The following is a 21689-nucleotide window of genomic DNA, read 5'->3' as shown; positions in this document are numbered from 1 at the left end:
AAGTCTGGCTGGAGCAATCAAGAGCCTAGCTTGTCTTCATTCCAATTCTGTTTATCCCCCCCTTTCGCATTCCCCAAGGATTCCTAGGCTTTCCAAGGTCCCTTTCTAGGGGTGAATCAAATAATCAAAATTCGGGGCAGACTTGGGATCCTTCTTTAAAAAGATGATTAGGTGGGTAGGATTAAAATAATGTTTTCTAGTGAGAAAAGTTTTCTTTAGTCCCTAGTTTACTAACTCCAACAGCACGTATGTTTCTCTCAAGCCCCAAAACAAAACAAGGAGAAAAGGAAGCCCCAGAGTGGTGGAGTCTAATTTTAGCACTGGCAGAGAATCCTAGTGTTAAGTTACTCCTGGTAAATTGGCAACTAAGAAACAGCAGAGATAGAGACAATTTACAAGATCTAGGTCTCCAACAAGAGGTTTTAAAATCTAATTTCACTCATTTCTATGATATCTGCAGGAGGTACATCTCAAGGAAATGTGCCCATTTCACACAAGGGAAGGAACTTGAAGCACAAGAATTAACCAAAAGTGACTTGAACCCAGGATTCTTGGACTTTCAATCTGGTCAACTCCACAGGGCTAAGTTGCTTTCTGAAAATTTTATGGGTCTTTGCACTGTACAAATTTTCCCTGAGCTAAATCCCTACTGACTGTTCTCCTGTTGCTAAGGGAGTTATGGGCTAGGTGTTTGTTACCCTTTGCAGCTATGTTTTGGAAACTTAAAGTCCTTGCTCCAGCTGTTGGGAGATGGGGATGGAAAGGCCTTGGGGTACAAAGGGAATGCTAGTCGGCTAGGCTCAGATACCACACTTACACATACATACAAACACATCCCGCAACCACCCTCCCCAGCAAGATCTGCAGAGCTGGTTTCTGTAAAAGCAGCTACACAGTTCCTGGAAGGCTGTAATCCACAATAGTTAAAAATATCCATCTTGGGGGCAGAGCTAAGCCAACTAAGCTGAGCCTCCCCAGAAACCCAGGAAATGAACAGTGGGTAAAATGAACCCAGGGGTAGGCAAATGCTACCTATCTGCAAGATAACAACAGGGATGGTTGTAAGAAAAACAGATTAATCACCTTCACTGAGAAATCTAAAAAACACTGTCCAGATTTGTCTTTCCCGCTCGCCTTTAGCGTGATCCTGGCCCCCATTACCTTGTGGCATAATACAAAGAGCTTTGGTCATTGGTTTCTACTCTGTTCTATCACTTCCCAACTAACCTCGAGAACTAAGTCATGATTCTTGAATCTTAGTTTTCTCATCTGTTAAAACAAGGAAAAAATGTCTACTTCACACAAATGAAATAGCTATAGTAAAAGAGCACAGCATACAATTTTTGTTTAAACATCTTTCCTTGTTTAGCCTTCCTGAGTTAGGTTAGAGTCAATGAAGTGAGGAGGCAGAGGGCCAGGTAAGTCAACTTTTAAAGTTTCTTTTGGAAGACTGTACTTGTGTTAGCTTTCTGTTGCTATATAACAAATTACCACAAACTTAGTGATTTAAAACAAATTCCATTTATTATCTTACTGTTCTGTAGATCATAAATCCAGGCAGGTTTAATTACATTCTGTTTGGGGGCTCACAAATCCAAAGTCAAGGACTGGGCTGGGCTCTTACCTAGAGGCTCTAAGGAAGAATCCCCTTCCAAGCTTATTCAGGCTGTTGGCAGAATTCAGTTCCTTGCAGTTGTCGGACTGAGGTCCCATTTCCTTTCAGGCTGTTGGTTAGGGGATCAATTCCAGCTCTTAGAGGCCACTTACCAATCCTTGCATATGGTCCCCTCCATCTGTTAAGCCAGCAGTAGTGCATTGAATCCTTCCTTCAGATCTCTCTGATTTCTTTCTGCCACCAGTCTGAGAAAGCTCTTTGGTTTTAAGGGCTCGTGATTAGATCAGGTCCATGCAGATAATCTCCCTATCTTAGTCAACTGTGCCATGTAATGTAACATAACCACAGGTGTGATGACTCATCAAATTCACAGGTTCTGGAGATTAGAGCAGGACATTTTTTAGGGGATCACTTAAAAAAATTCTGCCTGCCACAGTACTTATTCAAAGGATGAAAGGAAATATCTTTTTTTGTGTAGGGAATGAAGAACAAAGTGGGAATAAACTATCTCTAACCATTTACACTAATAAGAGAATCCAAGCATCTGAGATGAGAGTCCTGACTTCATCCCTGGTATTCTATCCATCACATCTTCTGCCATCTCGTGAGTGGCTACTTTGGTCACAATGTACTAATACTCACAGTGTCTTGAGGTAAATGCTCAATAATAAAGACATTTTAAGGAATGCCTGGGGACTAAAAAAATCTCCCCATGTTTTAGTTTTTCCTCATCAAACAGTGTCAACACCAAGCTGTCCAACAATGTGTCCTAAGAATATGCGTTGGAAAACACATATTTTTAGATACGGCTCAAATAAGACAAACTTCATTGCTTAAAACTGGAGGACCAGGACAATATTCTCTGTACTCCTCTTCCTTTTTCTATTTCAGAATTCAACATGAATATTCCTTCACTTCATGTCTCTTCAGTGGAAGTAAGACACAAAGCAGCCTCTAGGTTCCCAGCCATCGACTTCAGCTAAATCAGCAGTGTTGTTCCTGAGCAGGTTTTTCATCCTGATGACCTACAAAGGCCTCAAACTAATAAAGCCATCCTGAAAAGGAGGCTAGAAACAGGTTCCTTATTACTGCTGTTTAGCATTTAGATGATTTTCAAAGGACATCACTTTCTTCTAATTAGGATGGCACTCCTCCCCTGATACTGAAGAAACACAACTGACTCAATGAAGATACTGAAGAGTAAGAAGAGGGAACCAAGGCTGCATCCCCCCTTCAGTATCCCTGGGTTTTATCTCTAGATGCTTTATGGCCAGACTTGCCAACCATAAAAGAGGGAGAAACGGTATAAAATGCCTGTAATAGGCTCTGAGCTTCATGGAGAATGAGAAAGCAAATTATAATCAATTTACATTAAACTTTGACGGCACCATCCTTTCCAAATACTCAAGGCACCTCTGTGTGTATGCATGGAATTCCTAGGATAAGAATTATTATCCCTATTTAGTAGATTGGGAGAAACTGAGGTCCTAGAGTTATTGATTAGTGATCTGCCCACCATCACAGTAGCCAGGGGTAGAAGGGAGATTAAACTAACATCCCTTGATTTCAAATCACATGAGCTTTCTAAAATTACAAGGGAAACAGAAAGCTTTCATTTCATAATGTTACCAAAGTTTGAAAGACCTTCAGAAAGTTTGCTCTTAGACCCTCTCTACTAACACATAGCACTCCTCTACCCCAGCTTGTTGACAACTTGGGTTGCCAATAATTATCTCTTGGGGCCTGAAACTAAGAGGATCCAGGTTGCCTTGACTCCTCCTGTAGAAATTTGCCTCCAACCTTCTTGCAAAACCATCTCATCATTCACCTCAAGAGAACAAGAACACGTGGGCCAACAGCTATGCTCTCTCCAAGCACCTGAGTTGTTAAGGAGTCAGCTAAATTCAATCCCAGAGAAAGGGCCAAGGAGAAAAATAAAACGCAGATGATTCGGATCTGATGTTTCAGTAAGGGGATTGGCAACAGAAGACTCCTACCAACGGTTCAAACCCAAGTGAACAGAACAAAGAGAGGGCTATCCCTCATCCCCAAATCTGTAGATACCTTCCACCTACTCACTGCTGGAGGCACTGTTCTTGTGAGGTCCACTGAGAGCCCTGAGGTCCAGAATATAGTTATTTGGGAATAGTATAGCCATCTGGCATCCCTTTTAACCCTTGATCACAATAGGAAAAGGGCAAGGGTGAATGACTTGGGGTGGCCTGCTTTCTGAGCCTCAGTTAACTCTGGGGTCACGTCTCTGCCCTAGGCTTTAATTTTATAGTCAGATTCAACCAAAAGAAAAGCTGTTGTGGTCATCTACATTATCATGAAAGGACTCTACTTTATATCTGAGTTCAAGCATGCATAAGATACAGCTTGCTTGAAGTTTAGCCTTTAGAAAATGTAAGTAATTCTTTACCTTTATACTAACTCCCTGTCCAAGTCTCTCTTGAGGCATTTTTAAGGGAAAAGGTTTATCTTTGCTTATTCTGCCCTTTCTTTCTTGCTTGGGAAAATAAGTCACCATCAACACTGGGAGAGTCCCACAAGACCAACAGGGTGATAGTCTTATACCCTGGGCTACAGCTCTGCTGGCGGATGTTCCTGGGAGAATCCTTTGATCTCTCAAAGTCTGTTTCCTCACTTGTAAAGGGAGGTGGTCGGTTTAAATGATTAAATTAAAATTTTGACTAAGATACTGCTGAGATGTCTCATGCTAGATACTTCTAGGTATACAAAGATGAATATGACAGTCCCTGCCTCAAGAATCTAACCTGGAAGATAAGGCACACATATGTGCACATAAACCCACAACTTACCAACCACCACAAACATTATAAAGGATGCTCTACAGCCCTTTATATGGGTTAATGCTCATTTGACTAAAAGCGGATGGAAGCCAGATGAAAGCTTCATGGAAGAGGAAGCATTTAAGCCAAGTCTTTCTGGATAACAGGGAGAATTTAAAAGAGGAAAGTGACTAAAATTCAGGTTAAGAAAGCAGAGATGGCCAAAGCACAAGGCCTGTGGATATGTAAGGACAGGAGAGCAGGGAAAGTATTTGAAAAATGACAAATAGTCCACTTTGGGTAGAGTGTACGGGAATAATGAAAAATAAGCTGAGAAAGTTGAGGCCAGACTATTTTTGAACTGGTAAATGGCAAAACCAGTCCTCTGCCTAAGGAGGATTGACCTGGCAGTAGTGGGGAGGAGGAAATGCTAGAGGACAGAGATGGGAGGCAGAAGGCCAAATAAGAGGTTACTGCAATAGACCAGGTGGGTGAAAATGAGGGCCTCAGCCAGGATAGTGGCAGTGGAAACAGGGAGCCCATTAGTCAAAACTTTAAGCCAGCACTGTAACTTGCTACTGACCCAATCCTCCCAGGTAACAGGCCATCCCAGGTGAAAATTATTAAAAAGGCACACTATCCTGAAAAAAGCTTTTCTGACCTAGAGAATGAAGAGTGAACACAGACCCAGGTTGAGTTTAGAACCATCACTAACCTCCAGGCAGTAGTACACTTTCATCAAGGCATTCAGCCAATTGTGGAAAAGAAATATACACAAGAGACTCAAGAAACATCTTAGTAATACAGCATTTATTATCTTCCCTCTGTCAAACCCTGAGCCAACCACTTTCCCCAGGCTGCCTGGGGAGGTACAGGACAAGGAACAAACAGGGCAGACAAGACACAGGAGAAAGAACTATGGGAGGTGGACATGGCTCCTTCACATGGCGAAGAGGATGAGAAAGGCCACCATCAGGCAAAAGAGCCCCATGGCCTCCGAGAGGGCAAAGCCCAGAATGGCGTAGGAGAAGAGCTGTTGCTTCAGAGAAGGGTTCCTGGGAGAAGGGGAGGAGAAAAGACTCAATTTCTGGTCCACACAAAGAAAAGGACAAACATCAAAGGTGGGCTCAGGGAGAATCCATCTTGAGCTAACATCTTATGTAATGAGTCTCTCAGGGTGACACCATCATATCCAAATTCTTGCCCTGATACATCAAGGGCTCTACAAATGAGGGGAGTGGACAATCCAAAATTCTACCATATAGCCCAGGTACTAACATTACCTCCTCTACTAGATCACTCACATCTTCATCATAATTTAAGATCCCTAGACCTGAACACTCAACTATCTAGGGCTCAGCCAGGGTGGAAGAGGTATCAGGGGTGGCAGAGCCTACCAGAGCAGTGTTTTCAAACTTTAAGCAGCAGAACCCCCAAATACAAAACATAAAACCCAAGTGTAATGGTAAAAAAAGTGGGGGATTTTAAAGTCTTGTTTGAGTGGTCTCCCCTTCATTCTCTAAGACAGTCCCTGGGGTGCACCCTCAGAACCTTAGAGCTTTACATGACACAATCAGAAAAATACCGTTCCAAGGGACAAGGGTGTCAAAGGGACAAACGCCTTCCCTCATTTCAAAATAATAAAAAAATTTCGGGCTACAAATGGTCTGTGGGGTTTAGAGATGAATCAAGATGGGAAAAAGGATCCCCAACTTTGAAAGTCACTATATAATTTCTATTTCCCTTACTCTGTCACCTCTGGAAGCCTTGATGGATAAGATAAAGCAACACCAGCTTTTAACAGAATTGTGCACACAGCAGCAGTCAGGCTTCTTGTTTCATACAAATCCTAAAAACATAAAACTTACTTCCCCAAGGACATTAAGAGAACTTGCAAGTCTCAAGAGGATTAATTGAGTTCTAACAGTGAGCTGCCCAGAGTTGGTGGGGACCAAACAGTCCCAAGTGGCAGGGAGCCAAGGGGCTGCGTGCAGAGGCAGTTTTCTCAGGAGTGACGGAGGGAATTCCTGGGGCTGGGGAAAAAGGCAGTGAAGCCACTCTGCTGACTGAGGCTCTGGGTCAAGGGTAGCATACTTTTTCTGTAAAGTGCCAGACAGCAAATATTTTAGGGTTTGTGGGTCACATATGGTCTCTGTTACCTTTTTTCCATGGCCCTTTAAAAATGTAAAACCTATTTTTAGCTCAGCTGTACAAATCCAGGCTGGGGCCCAGACATGGACCTCCTGCCTTAGTCTGCTAATTCCTACTATAAACCAAAGCTGTTCAACAGAACTTTCCAAAATGGTAGCCACTAGTCACACGTGGCTACTGAGCTACATTAAAAGTACACAAACTTAAATTGTATAATGAAAATTTACATTCAAATAGCCACACAGGGCTAGGGGCTACTGTATAGGATAGTGCAGGACCTAGCTCCCCAAATCTCTCTGCCCAAAGCTTTGGAAGCATCTCAGACAGCCAACAGAGGGTCCATCTTACCTGGCGTAACCAATGATGAGGCTCCCAAATACAGTCCCAATTCCAGCCCCAGAGCCAGCCACCCCAACTGTAGCAGCTCCAGCTCCAATGAACTTGGCCGCTGTGTCGATGTCCCTTGAAACTGCACTGGTTTGGAAGCCGCGGCTAGGAATAAGTGAAGTGGTCAGAGGACGCGCGGCTGCGAAGCTGCTATGGCTCTGTGAAGAAGAAGCAGGTAGAAAGTAGTTTTTAGGAAACCCCTTTTTTGCTTTGGAAACTTTTGTACCATTTAAGCCCTTTATGTTATCAAATCCAGTGATTCTTCCCCAAACAGAAAATCTTTCATCTCTCCAGAAAACTCCCTAAAATGCCATAAAGAATTTTTTAATGCAAGAGCTGGATGTCAAGTACCTTCAAGATTCAAGTATGGTCTAGAAACTTAGGACTGAAACTCTAGCCTGTTCTCAATGCCTTGAGGTGATCATCTTCCTGGGACTAAATGCTCCCAACTGAAGCCAGTAAACTAGGTCAGGTAATGGCAGTTATCAGCAGCACACGTGGGCATATGCTGTCAGTGGCAAAGCTGAAACATTAGGGCATATACAGTATCATATATGGAGTCCTCAGCACTCCCCCTACTGGTTCTGCCAGGTAACCCAGCCCATTCCTCACCCTCTGATGACAGCCAGATTCCACCTATAAAGTACCTCATCTGTTAGTGTCTCCGGTTGCTTCAGCACCACTGCAGACAGTGATCGGCTCAATAGTGGAGAGGTTCTCCTGATCTAGAGAGAATAATACAAGGCCAAGAAGGTGAAGGCAGGCTGTGGAGAAGTTTTAGGACCACCCCAAATTGTCACTCATGCTCCATTCTCAAAAGAGAATGTGGAATCATTCTTTTACTTTTAAGCAAATTCTGCATTCAGGAACAGCACCATTTCTCTTGTTTCCTAGGCTTCTCTATTGCTTTAAGGGAAGTCTACTTCTTTTTGGAAGAATTACCCACCCTTGCAGTACCCTTTTACAGGCCTTGAGAATGGGAAGAAATCTTGGCCTCAGAAACATTTACTTCTCTCAATAAAAGACCTATATATAAAGGTAATGGCCGGCCCATCAGAAGGAAGCCAATGACCGGAGCATCTTTCACTGAACACATCCTTCTGGAAAATAGGCACAAAAACCCATGCTCAAAATTCACCCCCTCCTGGTAGCCTTTTCTAACTCCAAGCCAGAGTGTTCGACGTAGACAACATGGTTGTTAATAGCCAGGACTTTACTCAGATAAATCTAGATTCAAATCTTAGCTCTATTTCAGCTGTGTGATCTTAGGACAAGTTACTTAAATCTTTCTAAGCCTGTTTTATCTTCTATCAAATGGGAATAATATATTTCAGGATTGATTTGAGGAGTAAATAAGATTATGTATACAAACTGGTAAACTCAGTGCCAGGCGTAAGTGCTCAGTAAATATCTACTAATAGCATCACTACTTGTCACTTATGAGTGAATGAACCAACTGCCTCTATCATCTAATAATTTGTAATTTCTTCCATGCTGTTGCTTCTGACTCAAATATTTTTCCAATGTGTATTTACATGTATTTTAGCTTCCCACCCAAATTTAAGCTTCCAGAGGGAACTCCTAGCTATGGCTCTCTGACACTCAGGATGAGATCCTGTACAGAGTGCATATTCAGTTCAAGTCAGGCAATTTAACTCATGTTTACCATTTTTGGCAGGGTTCCAGTTTACGGCAACACAGAGTTTCAGGATAGGAATAGGCTGATCTTGGTCTAGATTCTCATTTATACTCTTCTAATATGGTAGGATGAAAAGAATAAACTGGCCTTCATGTGATACAAGGTGGGGGATACCTGAGAAGCATTCATTCTCTCCTGTTAGGCTAGCACAGCAAAGACCCAGCTGTGAAGAACAAGGTCTGAGAAGGAAGAGACAAGACACTTCTCCTTTAGAACCTTCCCAGAAAAGGCATGTACTCACCAAGGAGGGGGTAGAGACGAACTTGGCGCAAGCGTACATTTTCAGGGGATGAGGGGCTGTGGCAGAAGAGCTGTAATTACAGAAGCAACACTGTAAATATTGTCCTTGCTCACCAAGGGACATCCTTATTAGCAAAAAAAGGTGCTTTGGAAAACTCAAATGACCCAGACAGCAGTGACTGACCTCAAGTCTTAGCAGAGATGGAATTAGAACCCTGAGGTCAAGATTTCCTCCACACAGCTTCCAAGATTTCCTTATAATTGATGTCCCCTGTTCTGAATAAGAAGCCACTTGGACCCAGCTTTAAGACCTGGCATCCCTTTCCACAGCTTCATGAGTTGGAGTTGTCAGACAAATTTTCCTACTATCTTTTGCCTAAGTTTTCCTCAGCTTCTTACTCAAAAAAAAAAAAAAAAAAAAAAAAGAAAAGAAAAGAAAAAAGAAAAACCCTTCTCAAGACTTCATTGCCTGGGCCTAACAGTTGCCCTTTAAAGACTCCTGGAAGATACTTATTGAAAGCTGAGGCACTGAAAGGATCTCCAACAGTCCTTTTACTGAATCACCTGGAAGTATATGATTGCTTAAAGCATTTCAATTTCCTACATTAATTTATCAGATGAGGCAGATTAATGAGGAACTCTGCCATGACTCTAATTAGCAATGACTGTTAAAGTGTTCATTTCCACTACCACACTAAGGGGTACTGAATTTTGTATCCCTAAGATCTAAAACAATGCTGACACTCTGCAGGTGCCTAAGTTGGTAGAACTGAATATATCTGAGAGAAGAGTGGGTGAGTTAAAGACCTACAGTGGGGTTTTTCCAAGTAAGAGGCCCACCTGAACTAGTTATCTGAGTGAAGGGATGGTGTATTAAAAATGCATATTTTGGGGTCCCACCTTAGACTTTCCTGGTTAAGATCTTTGGGAATAAGGCCCAAGTACCCTGTACTTCAATCAAATTTCCCAAATGATTCTTAGGTACACCAAGAGCATGGTGTCAAAACCAGTCTTGAAACCATGGTAGTGGTATAGCCAGGAGGTGAACTCTTCTCACTCTTAATGCTTTCTAATATGCTACAGGTTGAAATCCTGATTACTCAGTCCTGTTAAAGGACACCTTAAATGAGTTGGACTAACACTTTCCAGGATTACACTTCTGAATCCAGGATCTTTAGTTACTTTTAGACTAATGGATGCCTTTAACTCGTCCTGTCTAGAACTCTTGATCTCTGCCCATATGTAACTCTAACCCAATTGTGCTGCCAGACCATTCAGGTTTTCTTGGGTCAAAAATCCAAAATTTCTTTAAAGCTTTAAAAAAGAGAAGACTGTTCCCCACCCTCCCAGCAACAAAACCTCAAAACCATTATTTGCAAAATGGAGTTCTTAGAGGTTTACGTGAAACAACATATGGTAAGAGCTTGATGTGATGCTGAAAGAAGCCTGCATGAAGTGGAGATATCTCCACTGGCCACCTAACCTTGGCCAAGTCTGCACTTGTTGAGCGAGGGCACTATCCAGATTCAAAGGCCCTAAATCATCATGGGTTTGCTCCTCAGTGTAGATCAGCCAGGGAGCTAAAGGGCTCCTGACTTAACCATTTTCCTCCTTAACTTTCTTCTCTTGAGGACAGAGTCTTGGCACTCTTAGTAAACCCTTGATAGGAAACCTGGCAGGTGATTACTGTCCATGCTGGCCCCACCCTACCCTGTTGGGCTTGCTGCCTCTAACGGAATACCTACTAGCCCACGATTTGTTTTTCCCAACTTCACTGCAGTGGAAGGAAGAGAACGGCATTAGGAGACAACCAGTGTTTCTCAAGAAAGCGGTCTCCTTCCTGCCATACCTCTCCCACACCACAGCGTGCAGGGAGAGTTGTGTTTCAGCTGTTACGTTGACTTCTACTGCATTCACGGTTTACTTTTTACATTGAGGGGTGCTGACTAGGGAAGTTGGTGCCTTTAGACGATCTACTATCTCCATTGCTCGGCACCTTAAGTCCTGGGACCAAAAGTATGGAGTTTCAGGATAAGCACGAGTCAGGATAAGGAGAGCAGAGATAGGAGGGGAGTCTGGGGGTTGTGACAGCTCTGAAAGGGTAAAAGAGTGAGAAAAGAGCATTCGTAAGGAGTGAGCCGGGACAGGTGAAATGAGCACTCTGGGATACGACTTTCGCCAGCTCCAAGGCGCCCTCCCCCAACCCACGAGACATCCAAGATGGCGCCAGGCCCGCGCAGTTGGAGGTCACCGGCACACGGAAGGGGCAGCCCTAAGGCACGGGGATACCGGGGGCAAGGGAGGGCGTGAGGACCAGGGTGGGAGCATGCAAGGTAAGGGCCTCAGAGCATCCGCGCGAGGTGGGGAGCCCTGCGCGCCTGCGCGGCACAGCGCGGGCGCGAGGGCCCAAGGCCTTACCTGTTCCCAGAGCACCGAAGACAGAGGGGAGGGGACGGGGCGGGAATAGCGAGAGGAAAGGTCGGCGCATGCGCAGCCCGAATCAATGAGTCGCTCCTTCAAGGATAGAGTGGTTGCAAAGTTGAGAGTCGGCCCAGGCGCCACAGCGCCGCCTGCCAGCTTTGTGGCGGCATCCGGCCAGTCACTCCACCTGGCGTTTGAGACGAGAAACTGCAGGCGGAGCCGATACTGTGCAGAAATGAGGGCAGCTCCGCGGTGTAAAACGATCCGTAACGTGGCCTGCAATTTGCTCTGCACATGGTTTGGGATCTTGGACTTGCTTCACCTTTTCCAAGCACGCGCAGTCACACTGCAAAAACAAACAAAAAACCCAAAGCAACAACAACAAAAAAACTACCCAGAATTTCGGTTTAAATATCATACAATCGAGATTGCGGTTCAGTGTACAAAATATTTCAGGAGGAAAATGAAGTCACCGAATTCCTGGCTTCTGTCACCCCGGAATTCTGGCTTTATGGATGGGAAACTTGTTCAATGGGCGAATAGTCAGCAAAATGCTCCAGCTGCCTCTAGTGGCTTCGCTTTTATATCCCTCTCCCCTTCTTATTCCAGTGATCAGCTATGAGGAAAGCAGCATCAGCGAACCAGGAGATGGGGCTAAATATATTAGGACTCAAGAGCCCTGACCCTAAGCCTTCTTTCCTGAGTCCTGAGACAGTCAAGAAATAACGGGCATCAGTGACCTACAGTGAGGTTGCGAGGTCACCCTAGTGCCTGTGCCTCCGCGCAGGCTTCATCCTTGCGAGTTGAGATAAGCAATTCCCCCAGGAGGTGCTCTCATGGGAGCCCTTCGGCTTCTTCGTGCCCTTTCCTCGAAGATGTAAGGAAATAGGGGGCTTCCCGGCCCTCACCACTTCTTCTAGGCCTCTTTGTCTCCCAGAGAGGGTCTGACCGGTCCCTTTGGAAGGAGGTCAGCTAGGCCTACCCACTTCCCCTCAGTCAGAACCCCAGCCGTCCAGGCACTGTGCACGAGAAAGACGCAGCACGAGAAAGACGGGGAAAGCTCACCAAACCCCCATAAAAAATAAAAAATAAAAAGAAAGCCGCGGCTGTAAATAAAGCCAAATCCGCCACCCTCTGAGGGGCCGTTTGTCCTCCCCTCCTTGGCCCCGTCCTTCCCGCCGCCCCCTCCCGGCTCCCGGGCCCCGCGGCGCCCCGGCCCCGAGCTCCTCCATTTAATCGGATTTGGGAGAAGGGGAGGATAAATCACGGCAGCAGCTTTACGGTCCCGTAGGAGAGGCGAGCCGCAGCCAGGCACACCCCGGCCGGCGATAAAAACCGCCGCTGAAAGCCCACGGAGCAATTTCCCGGGACCCCGAGCGACGCCATTACAGGAATGTAATTTTGCCCGGATGAGGCCCAGAGTTTAATTATCCTCGCGGAGGAATTTCAATGCGGCCAATCCATCTTGCAGGCGGGCGGCAGAGGGATTTATATGGGCCCGTTATTTCACACCGATCCTCCATCTGCATTTTTATGGCCCTGAGCTCCTGAAAGGGAGGGGAAGGAATGGGGAGAAATCGGAGGAGCGGGCGAGGAGAGAAGGGTGAGAGACTTCCCGCCTTTCCTAAATCCACGATTCCAGTTCGATGAGGATTCTTACTGGTTCCCCTGAAATGCCCACATCTCCCTCCAGTTCCAGTTGTTGATTTGGAGTAGGGGTAGGGGGTAGCTGAGGAATGGGGCTAGGATCCTTGGAATTAATCAACAGGTATTTTACCAAGTACCAAGCGGTGCCAGGCACCGTATAAGATTCTGTGAGGAGAAAGGGAAGACAGGCTAGCAAGGGTATGCCCTGAAGTCCCCAGACACCCGCACCCCGCCCGCAATGAATTCCTTTTCGCTCTCGGCTTCACATCCTCCGAGGCAGAAAGTCCACGGTTCTTAGGAGCCGCCACCACCAACCGCTTGTTGCAGCTGTTCTTTGAGACAATTTAGACCCCTCTCAGATATCGCTAACAATCCCAAAGGAGAACTGGAGAAGGGGCCCGCGAGTAAGCTAAAGCTGGTTCCTTGCAAAAGTTGTCACAGTCTGCAATGTTTAATCCTCCCTGACCCCCACTCAGTGGTGGGCTCTGGATTCACACACCTGGGTCCCTAATCTCTGTGTGACCTTGGGCAAGCTATTTAACCCCTCTGTATCGATTTTCTTTTATGTAAATTGGGAATAATATTAGTGCTTACCCCGCAGCAAATATTGGGACACGTGGAGCTTTTAGCAAGGTGCTTGGAACTCAGTAAGTGTTCAATAAATGCTAGTAATAGTAATAATTATAATCGTTGTTTTTGTTATTAGTAGTAATAGTGTTGGGAGCATTGCAGCTCAATTCTGCTCTGCTCTCTGGCGACTTTATTGCAAGCTCCATGCAGTGATATCTCCTGAAAGAGACTCAAGTGTCACTTACTGAACTTTTTCACCTACGTAAATCACGCAAAAGAAATTATTTGACAGATTAGTGGGTGGAGATCTGTGGGGAGGGCTGAGAATCCTGGGGGCTTTGCCACCAGGTCTGAAACCAGATATTAAATTGATATGGGAATAGTGAGACTACAGAAAGTGGCTGGCGGTTATGTGCAGAAGGGTGAATTTGAAGCCAACAAAATATGATCCAAGAGAACATTAGCAAAAAAAAAAAAAAAAAAAAAAAAAGAGAAAGAGCGAGAGAGAGAACATTAGCTAAGGGTCTAGGGATCTTCTTAACCAAGGGCTTGGGAAAGGGTTCTTCCTTCACTTCACCGAGTGAAAACTGGGGTCCAGGAAGGAAAGGGTGTGGAGCCAGAACTATCCTTTCCAATCAATCCCTTTCTTTTCCTACCAGACCATGTAACAAGGTTGGCCTGATTGGCCAGTTTTCCTAATGACTGTTAGTGGCAGATTTTGACTGGGTAGCAGCCTCCCTGCACAGTGGTGACGAAGAAATGAGATTGATTTTTCCTTTCTTAGGATTGGTTAACAGCCCTCAGGGGGGCCAGAGACTCATTTTAATTGACTGGATAGGCTAGGAGGGAGGTCCAGCACCTCTCATATAGAAATTCTGAGAATTCTTTCCCACAAAGGTCACCAAGAAAGTGTCTTGATTGGCTTATGCATGTTTGCCTTTGGACTGAAAACACAATAGCTTAGAGAAGAAAAATCAAGAGAATCATGCCGGCAGGCATGCCACAGTTCAGTCTGAAACCCAGAGAGAGGGGTTCACAGAGGGAAGCATAAGAGTGATAAAGAGAGAGAGAGACTGGGACACAGAGAAACGCAAAGAAAAAAAAATTCCAAAGAGAAGAGGGTGGGTTTGAATAGTTCATTTTTCATTCCTGATGGTTTAAGACAAGGCTACTTTATGATGCATTTTGCTAGATGCACATGTTGCCAGTGTGCAGCATGGAAAGAACAGCTGTCTTGGAGGCAGGAGACTGGAAATCTGGTCTCAGCCCTGCTACTGAGTAGCTGAGCAGCTATACAAGTTACTTCACCTCTCAAAGCTCCAGTGTCCTCATTTGGAAAAATCAGGGGGAGAAGTAGGTGATCCCTAAGGTGCCATCCAATATAAACTTTCTAGGATTCTTTTTCTGTCTGATAAACAGGCAGTTTTGTACAAGTTGAAGTGGTAATTTTGCACTGCCAGTAATGACTATTCTTGAATCTTCTGCTCCTTTATTTATTTGTGATTGTTAATTTCAAGCTCTTGGGGCCAGTGGGCACTGACTGATGGATTTTCTACTTTCTCTTGCTAAATCAGTTCCCTTGGACAGCAGGACTGTGAGCTATCAGTAAACCTCCCTACTCCTGGAGAAAGAAAACAGTAGATGGAGAAAGGAAATGGGTCATTAGCATCCAGGCTTCCAAGAGAGGGATCAGTGGGAGAGGTGGTGACAGAAGGATGGCCAAACAAGTTTTTGCTTTGGCTTCAGAGTTCCTTTGAATTTGTAAGATGAATTTGTACATGTACTATGTATTTATCAGAAACAATGATTGAGTATCTATTTGAACAGGTTTGATCCCTGCTATTTTCTGACCACACACAGGCGAATCAGAAAATAAAATTCATTGTGATATATTGTGAAGAGCTAAGGACACTAAGCTAGAGATCTGAATTTAGATTTGGGACTATTGCTAATTAATTACGTGACTTTGAAAAATCACCTCTCTGGACTTCAGTTTTCTCAGCTGCACATTGTAGGAAAATACAAGATGATTATTAAATTCTCTTTTGGCTTTAAAAATAAATAGCATAGATCTGTTCTCCCTGGTTTGCCCTTCTCTTTTGTGACTTCAAGTAAACAACAAATATTAACTGAGCATCTACTATGTGCAAGGCATTGTTCTACGTATTGTTAAGTATAAAAAACGGAAAGCACAATCCCTTGCCTTCATAAGTTTGTAATCAGTAAGAAAGATGTATATATATATGTACATATATAACTAGAATATGCAGCAAGATTTAATAGGTGATGTGGGTTATAGGTGTTGAGGAGGCAGTGTCATTTCCAGCTAGAATGATCAAGGGAGCACCATGATTAAAGTAGGTTTTTTTCTTTTTTAAAAAAAGTGTGAAGTATTTGAGTCACATAAAATAGTGCCAGTAATGCCTATCATTTATTCAATAGATATTTTTTTGTGATCCTACTGTGTGCCAGGCACTGTTCTAGGTGCTGGAAACACAGACGTGAATAAAATAAGACAAGAATCCTTACCTCCCCAGGGCTGGCATTTTATATAAATTATGAAGCATAATAATAAAATGGACACCCATTAAACAACCCCCAATAAAATAAAAGAAAAAAATTACTAATACCACCCACGGGCCCCACGTGCATCTCTCCTACAGTAATCCTTGAATTTTATGTTTAGCCTTTCAAGGTTTTTCCTCATATTTTTACCATATTGCTTATTTTGGCCTTTTTTTTTAAACCGTTCTAGGAGCGATATAATGTTGTTTGTAGAATTCTTACTTGCTGTTTTTATTCAACATTATGTTTCTAAGACTCATTCACAAGTTGATGTAGGTAGCTATATTTTATTCATTTTCATTGATGTAGAATAGCTCACCAGTTTGTTGACTGATTCTCCTGTTGATGAAAAGTTAGGTTTGTTTCCAGCTTTTTGCGCTTACAAACAATGCTGCTCAGAACATTTTTCCTGGTGTACATGGGCAAGAGTTTCTTCAGAGTACATATATGTGAATTGCTGGGTTGCAGGACTTTAATATTTTCAACTTTTCTGGATAATGTCAAATTGTTTTCCAATATTTATGTCTACCACCATATGTAAGAATTTTGGTTGCTACCCCAATGTTCATAGCAGCACTATTTACAAAAGCCAAGATAGGAAACAACCCAAATATCCGTCGACAGATGACTAGATAAAGAAGATACGGTATGTATATACAATGGAATACTACATCAGCCATAAAAAAGAGTAAAGTAATACCACTTGCAGCAATAAGGATGGACCTGGGGATTGTCATTCTAAGTGAAGTAAGCCAGAAAGAGAAAGAAAAATGCCATATGATATCGCTTATATATAGAATATTAAAAAAAGGACACAAACTTATCTACAAAACAGAAACAGATACACCGACACAGACAACAAACATGGTTACTGGGGTTGAAGGGGATAGGAGGGGACAAGTTGGGAATTTGAAAATTGCCCCTCTTGGGGAGTGATGGGACTGTTAGCTACCTTTATTGTGGTAGTGGTTTCATTGGTCTATACATCTATCAAAATTCATCGAAGTGTACATCTGAGATATGTATAGTTTACTGTACAGGAACCATACCACAATAAAGGTGTTAAAAAATAAACAACAATGACCTACTGTAGAGCACAGGGAACTATATTCAATTTCTTATAATAACACAGTGGAAAAGAATCTGAAAAGAAAAAAATATATGTATGTATATATGTATAACTGAATCACTTTGCTGTATACCTGAAACTAACATTATAAATCAAACACACTTCAATAAAACTTTTTTTTAAAAAGACTATAAAAAAAAGAATTTTGGTTGGTACCCTAGCCTTACCAAATTTAGTATTTTGTCAATTTGTTGGATGTAAAATGGTGGTTTGAATTTGAATTTATTTTTATTTATTTATTTATTTATTTATTTATTTTTTACTGAAGTATAGTCAATTTACAATGTTGTGTTAATTTCTGGTGTACAACATAGTGATTCAGTTGTACATATATATATTACTTTTCATATTCTTTTTCATTATAGGCCATTACAAGATATTGAATATAGTTCCTTGTGCTATACAGGATTCTGTTGCTTATTGAGCTTATATTTAGTTATATTTACCTTATTACTAGTGAGGTTGAGCATTTCATATATTTATTGGCCACTCATGTTTCCTCTTCTGTGAAATGCCTATTCATGTATGTCTTTTTGCCCATTTTCCTTTTGGGTTATTTATCATCTCCCCATGGATTTTTAGGAATTAACAAATATGTAGCCTAGTCCTGATTCTTTGTCAGTGGCAGCTATCGACTTCCAGTTTGTAGAAGGGTTGAGATTCAGTAGAGGCTTAAAGGATGGATGATTTCAGTTCCAGCTCAGAGTCCTCATTTAGTTGGATTAATTAATTCTTAATTCATTCATCAAATATTTATTGAATGTCTAGTCAGACATCATGCTAGACTCTGAGAATACAAATATATCTCACATTTGCTCACCCCTTACCACTTCTAAGATCTCACCGGGGCCAAACGGCTGACATCTCTTGCTAGACCACTACAGGGGCCTCCCAGCTGGTCTATCTGATTCCAGTCTGGTCTTGCCACGGTCTGCTCTCCACACAATAAGTAGCTAAAGTGATCTTTTAAAATGTAGATCAGATCATGTAACTTAAAATCTCCTCATGGTTTTACTAGGTCCTGTAGAAGAAAATTCCAGGTTTCAGCTACAGTAGGCTCCTACTGATCCTCAGATGCACCAGTCTTGTTCCACTCAGGACCTTTGCTGTTTCCTCTGCCCAGATCATTCTTCTCCCAGATCATGCTCACTCTCTCATTTCATTTAGATCTCATCTCAAATATCACCTCCTTAGAGAGAACTCACCTTCCAATCTAAATAGCCACCACATTCCCTTCTTTATCTCATCTTCCTCCTTTGTTTTTCTTTTTAGCACTTACCATAGTTTTATTTTTATTTTTTATTGCTCCCCCCCCCCCCAACTAGAAGATAAGCTCCTCTAGTGAAGGGACCTCACCACTGTATCCTCAGCATTTAGAAAAGTGCCTGGCACATAATAGCCTCTCAATATAAATTTTAATAATTGAATAGTGGATGATAAGATAAGAGTCCTTGCCCTTGAAAAGCTGATAGTCTAGCAGGGGATACGGAGAATTAAAAGACAAATAACTTCAACACAGTGTGACAGTGTTATAGGAGGGAGCACTGGATGCTGTGAGAACACATAGGAAGGACATGTTATCCCATTCCTGGAAAGTGGTAGTCAAGGAAGTCTTCCTGGAAGAGGTGACATTTACAAGAGACTTAAAGGACTTGGATAGGGAGAGAATGGAAGGATGTTCCATAGAGAAGGAGCAGTAAGTAAAAGGCTTGAAGAGGGGGATTAAATGGTCTCTTCCACAAAAGGCAGATAATTCAGTGTGGTCAGAATAAACAGTTGTGGGTGTGGCAGGGTGCAGAGACTGGTTGTTAATGGCTAGATATTGAAGGATCCAAGCATCTGGGTTTTATCCAGAAAGCAGCCAGGAGTCATTTAAACAGGAAAGTGAGAAGCTCAGATTTGCATTTTAGACAGATCATTGTCGGTCTAGTGTGGAGAATGGATGAGAGGGTGCAGGACTGGGGGCATGGTCTGCGATAGGAGGCTGTCTTCCTAACCCAGGTGGGAGATGTTTGTGGCTTGAGCTCTGAGCTGACAGTTGGGATGGAGAGAAGAAAGCAGTGCTCAAGAGGTTTAGAAGGAAGAGCCAAAAGGCTTCAGTGATTGATTCTTGTTGGGGGGTGAAGGAGAAGAGAAAGATGAAGATGGTGCTCAGTTTTCTGGCCTGCGTCACTGAGTGGTACCACTCCCTGACTGGAAAGGAATCAGAAGGTTCTAGTGAGATGAGCAGGCCCACCCCTAATATTTGTGGGGCTCCAGGCAAGTTAAAAAATATAGCCTACATACCAAATGTCTAAATATGTAAAAGTTATAAATCAAAGCTAACAAACTATTAAATAAAACATGTTCTACCCTCTTATCTTGACAAATATATCAGTATCAGCTGGAAGATTTATATTTAGAATTCTGGGACTCTTCCAGCCCCCAGTCTGACTCTCGGGTTCTCTTTCCATTCCTGGTTCTGTCCCACAACCTGAGGGGCCTCACACCAAAGTCTGTGCTCAAGGCAGCCTCACATCGCATGTCCACCCACACTCAGGCCACCAGGGCTGATGGTGTGTCCCCCAGCATTTCCTTCCCTGTGTTCAGGAAATGGGACCCCAGGAAGAGGTCCTGGAAGTGGGCTGGGGGCTGTTTGGCAGGACATTCTGGCAACTGGAGCATGGTCTGGGAGCAGGGAGGCATGAGCTCTGGGTAGACACATCCTCTTGGCCTTAAGTCATCCTCCCTCCAGAGGAGGAGGCTTTCTAAAACAGGTGCCCAGGGTAGAGGTCCCTCTTGCCAGGTCTAAGGGCATGGACTCTGAAATCATAGAGACTGGGTTAAAATCCTTATTCTGATATTTATTTACTCTTCTTTGAACTTAGGCAAACTCTCTGAGCCTGTTTCCTTGCTCATAAAAATGGCAATAATCATATCTACCTTACAAGGTTATTGTGAGAAGCGAATAAGCTACTATGCTCAAAGCACCTGGTATTTAATAACCACCGCTCAGTTTACATTGTTTTTCTTCCCACTCACCACCATGTTTCCCTCAAAGTAACCATGGAGACTGGAAAAAGTATGAATTTTTTTAAAGTAAATTTTTCTGAAAGAAGTAGGTCCAGGAAAAAGGAGTTTATAAAGGAAACAGTAATAATCTAGGTAGTGGTGATCCCAGCTCAGGCTGGGGCACTGTGGGAGTAAGAGGAGGAGTAAATTGTCTTGTATGCAGATGAATGAAAAATGGTAATGGCGTAATCGCTTTTACAATCTGTTTGTTTTGCTGAGGGTAGCAGCTGGTTACTGTTTTGATTCTTGGTTTTCAGGTTAAGATCAGGGAAGAAGACGTGAATAATCTAAAAGAATAGGAAATCCAAATATAATTTCTTGGGGACCAGGAACATAATCAGAGAAACACATTGTTGCAAACACAGATAGATTCTGTCTTTCAAACACGGAGACTGACCCTCTTATTAAGTTGTTCTTGTTCTTGTTTTAGTTTTTTGTGTGTGTGTGTTGGGGAGGTGATTAGGTCTATTTATTTCAGTATTTTTTTAATGGAGACACCAGGGATTGAACCCAGGACCTCGTGCACACTGAGCACGCACTCACCACTTGAGCTATACCCTCCCCTCGATCTTGTATTTTTGATAAACATGTATAGATTCTTACCACACGCTGTCACTCTCGCTACTCCGGCAACTGGACTGCCCTCTCTCTCCTCAGCCATTCCAAATTCTACTCTTTCTTTCAGGACCACTCCTTCCACGGTAAGCATCCTTGTCCACCGCCCTTCCCACTTTCTCTGAGCTCTTCCTAGTCTATATCACCTAGAACTCATTCACAGTCTTAATATATTTACTGTCTCATGTTGTTCTCTAACCCTTTTATGTGTGCAAGTTTTGTCTCCCCGGTGAGGGTTTAAGATCATTAAGGGAAGGAACTACATTTCTATTTCTCTTTCATTTCCCATGGTGTCCGTGTATTCATTTAATATACATTTGTTGAGTTCCCATGTGCCTGAAATGGAGTTCAGGTACTGAGGATACAAAGGTGAAATATATATTTATATTTATTTTTATATTTCCTCTTCACTAGTGGAGATAGTAATGGACTCATGGTTTGATAACTGCCTGTAAAAGTGTTGAGCACATATGGTTCCTCTGTATAGGTTTGATGGGTTGCTGAACCATACTGCTTTTCAACTAGGCATTCAATAAATGAATGAATGAATAAATGAAATAACTGAATAACAATCCCTCCGTATAGCTGCTCCATGGATGACCTTCCTATATGAACCTAGTTCCAGCAGATTCAAACATGTAAGGCTGGTTTAAGGGGAGAAGTGCTCTTTAGAATCATCAAAACAGATGTCTTTTCACTGTCTTTTCAAGGCAGTGTTCACTCCTTCCCTTAAGGCCTAGTGATTAAATCACAAAGCGTTTTACAGGGATTGGTGAATACCTTTTGCCAATTTGTGTCATTCAGATT

At 43.0% G+C, this 21689-nt stretch overlaps 1 protein-coding gene across 2 annotated transcripts in view; it reads right to left on the bottom strand.

Moving 5' to 3' along the window:
• Window positions 1–5200: 5200 nt before the first annotated feature.
• ATP5MC2 (ATP synthase membrane subunit c locus 2) overlaps window positions 5201–21689 on the bottom strand; it is a 284046-nt gene continuing 267557 nt past the window's right edge. Inside the window, exons 1-5 of one of the 2 annotated variants that reach the window (XM_010964479.3) lie at window positions 11303–11386; window positions 8886–8955; window positions 7593–7670; window positions 6907–7103; window positions 5201–5462 (exon numbers count right to left, since the gene is read on the bottom strand). In XM_010964479.3, coding sequence (XP_010962781.2) covers window positions 5348–5462; window positions 6907–7103; window positions 7593–7670; window positions 8886–8924 — 429 coding nt within the window. In that variant the 5' untranslated portion in view covers window positions 8925–8955; window positions 11303–11386 and the 3' untranslated portion in view covers window positions 5201–5347. Of the gene's footprint in view, window positions 5463–6906; window positions 7104–7592; window positions 7671–8885; window positions 8960–11302; window positions 11387–21689 lie in introns of those variants that run through there. The other variant, XM_074374736.1, reaches the window with a different exon arrangement.

The sequence above is a fragment of the Camelus bactrianus genome, chromosome 12 (genome assembly GCF_048773025.1).
Source record: "Camelus bactrianus isolate YW-2024 breed Bactrian camel chromosome 12, ASM4877302v1, whole genome shotgun sequence".
Taxonomy (NCBI): Eukaryota; Metazoa; Chordata; class Mammalia; order Artiodactyla; family Camelidae; genus Camelus; species Camelus bactrianus.
This window is presented reverse-complemented; position numbering and strand designations above follow the sequence as displayed.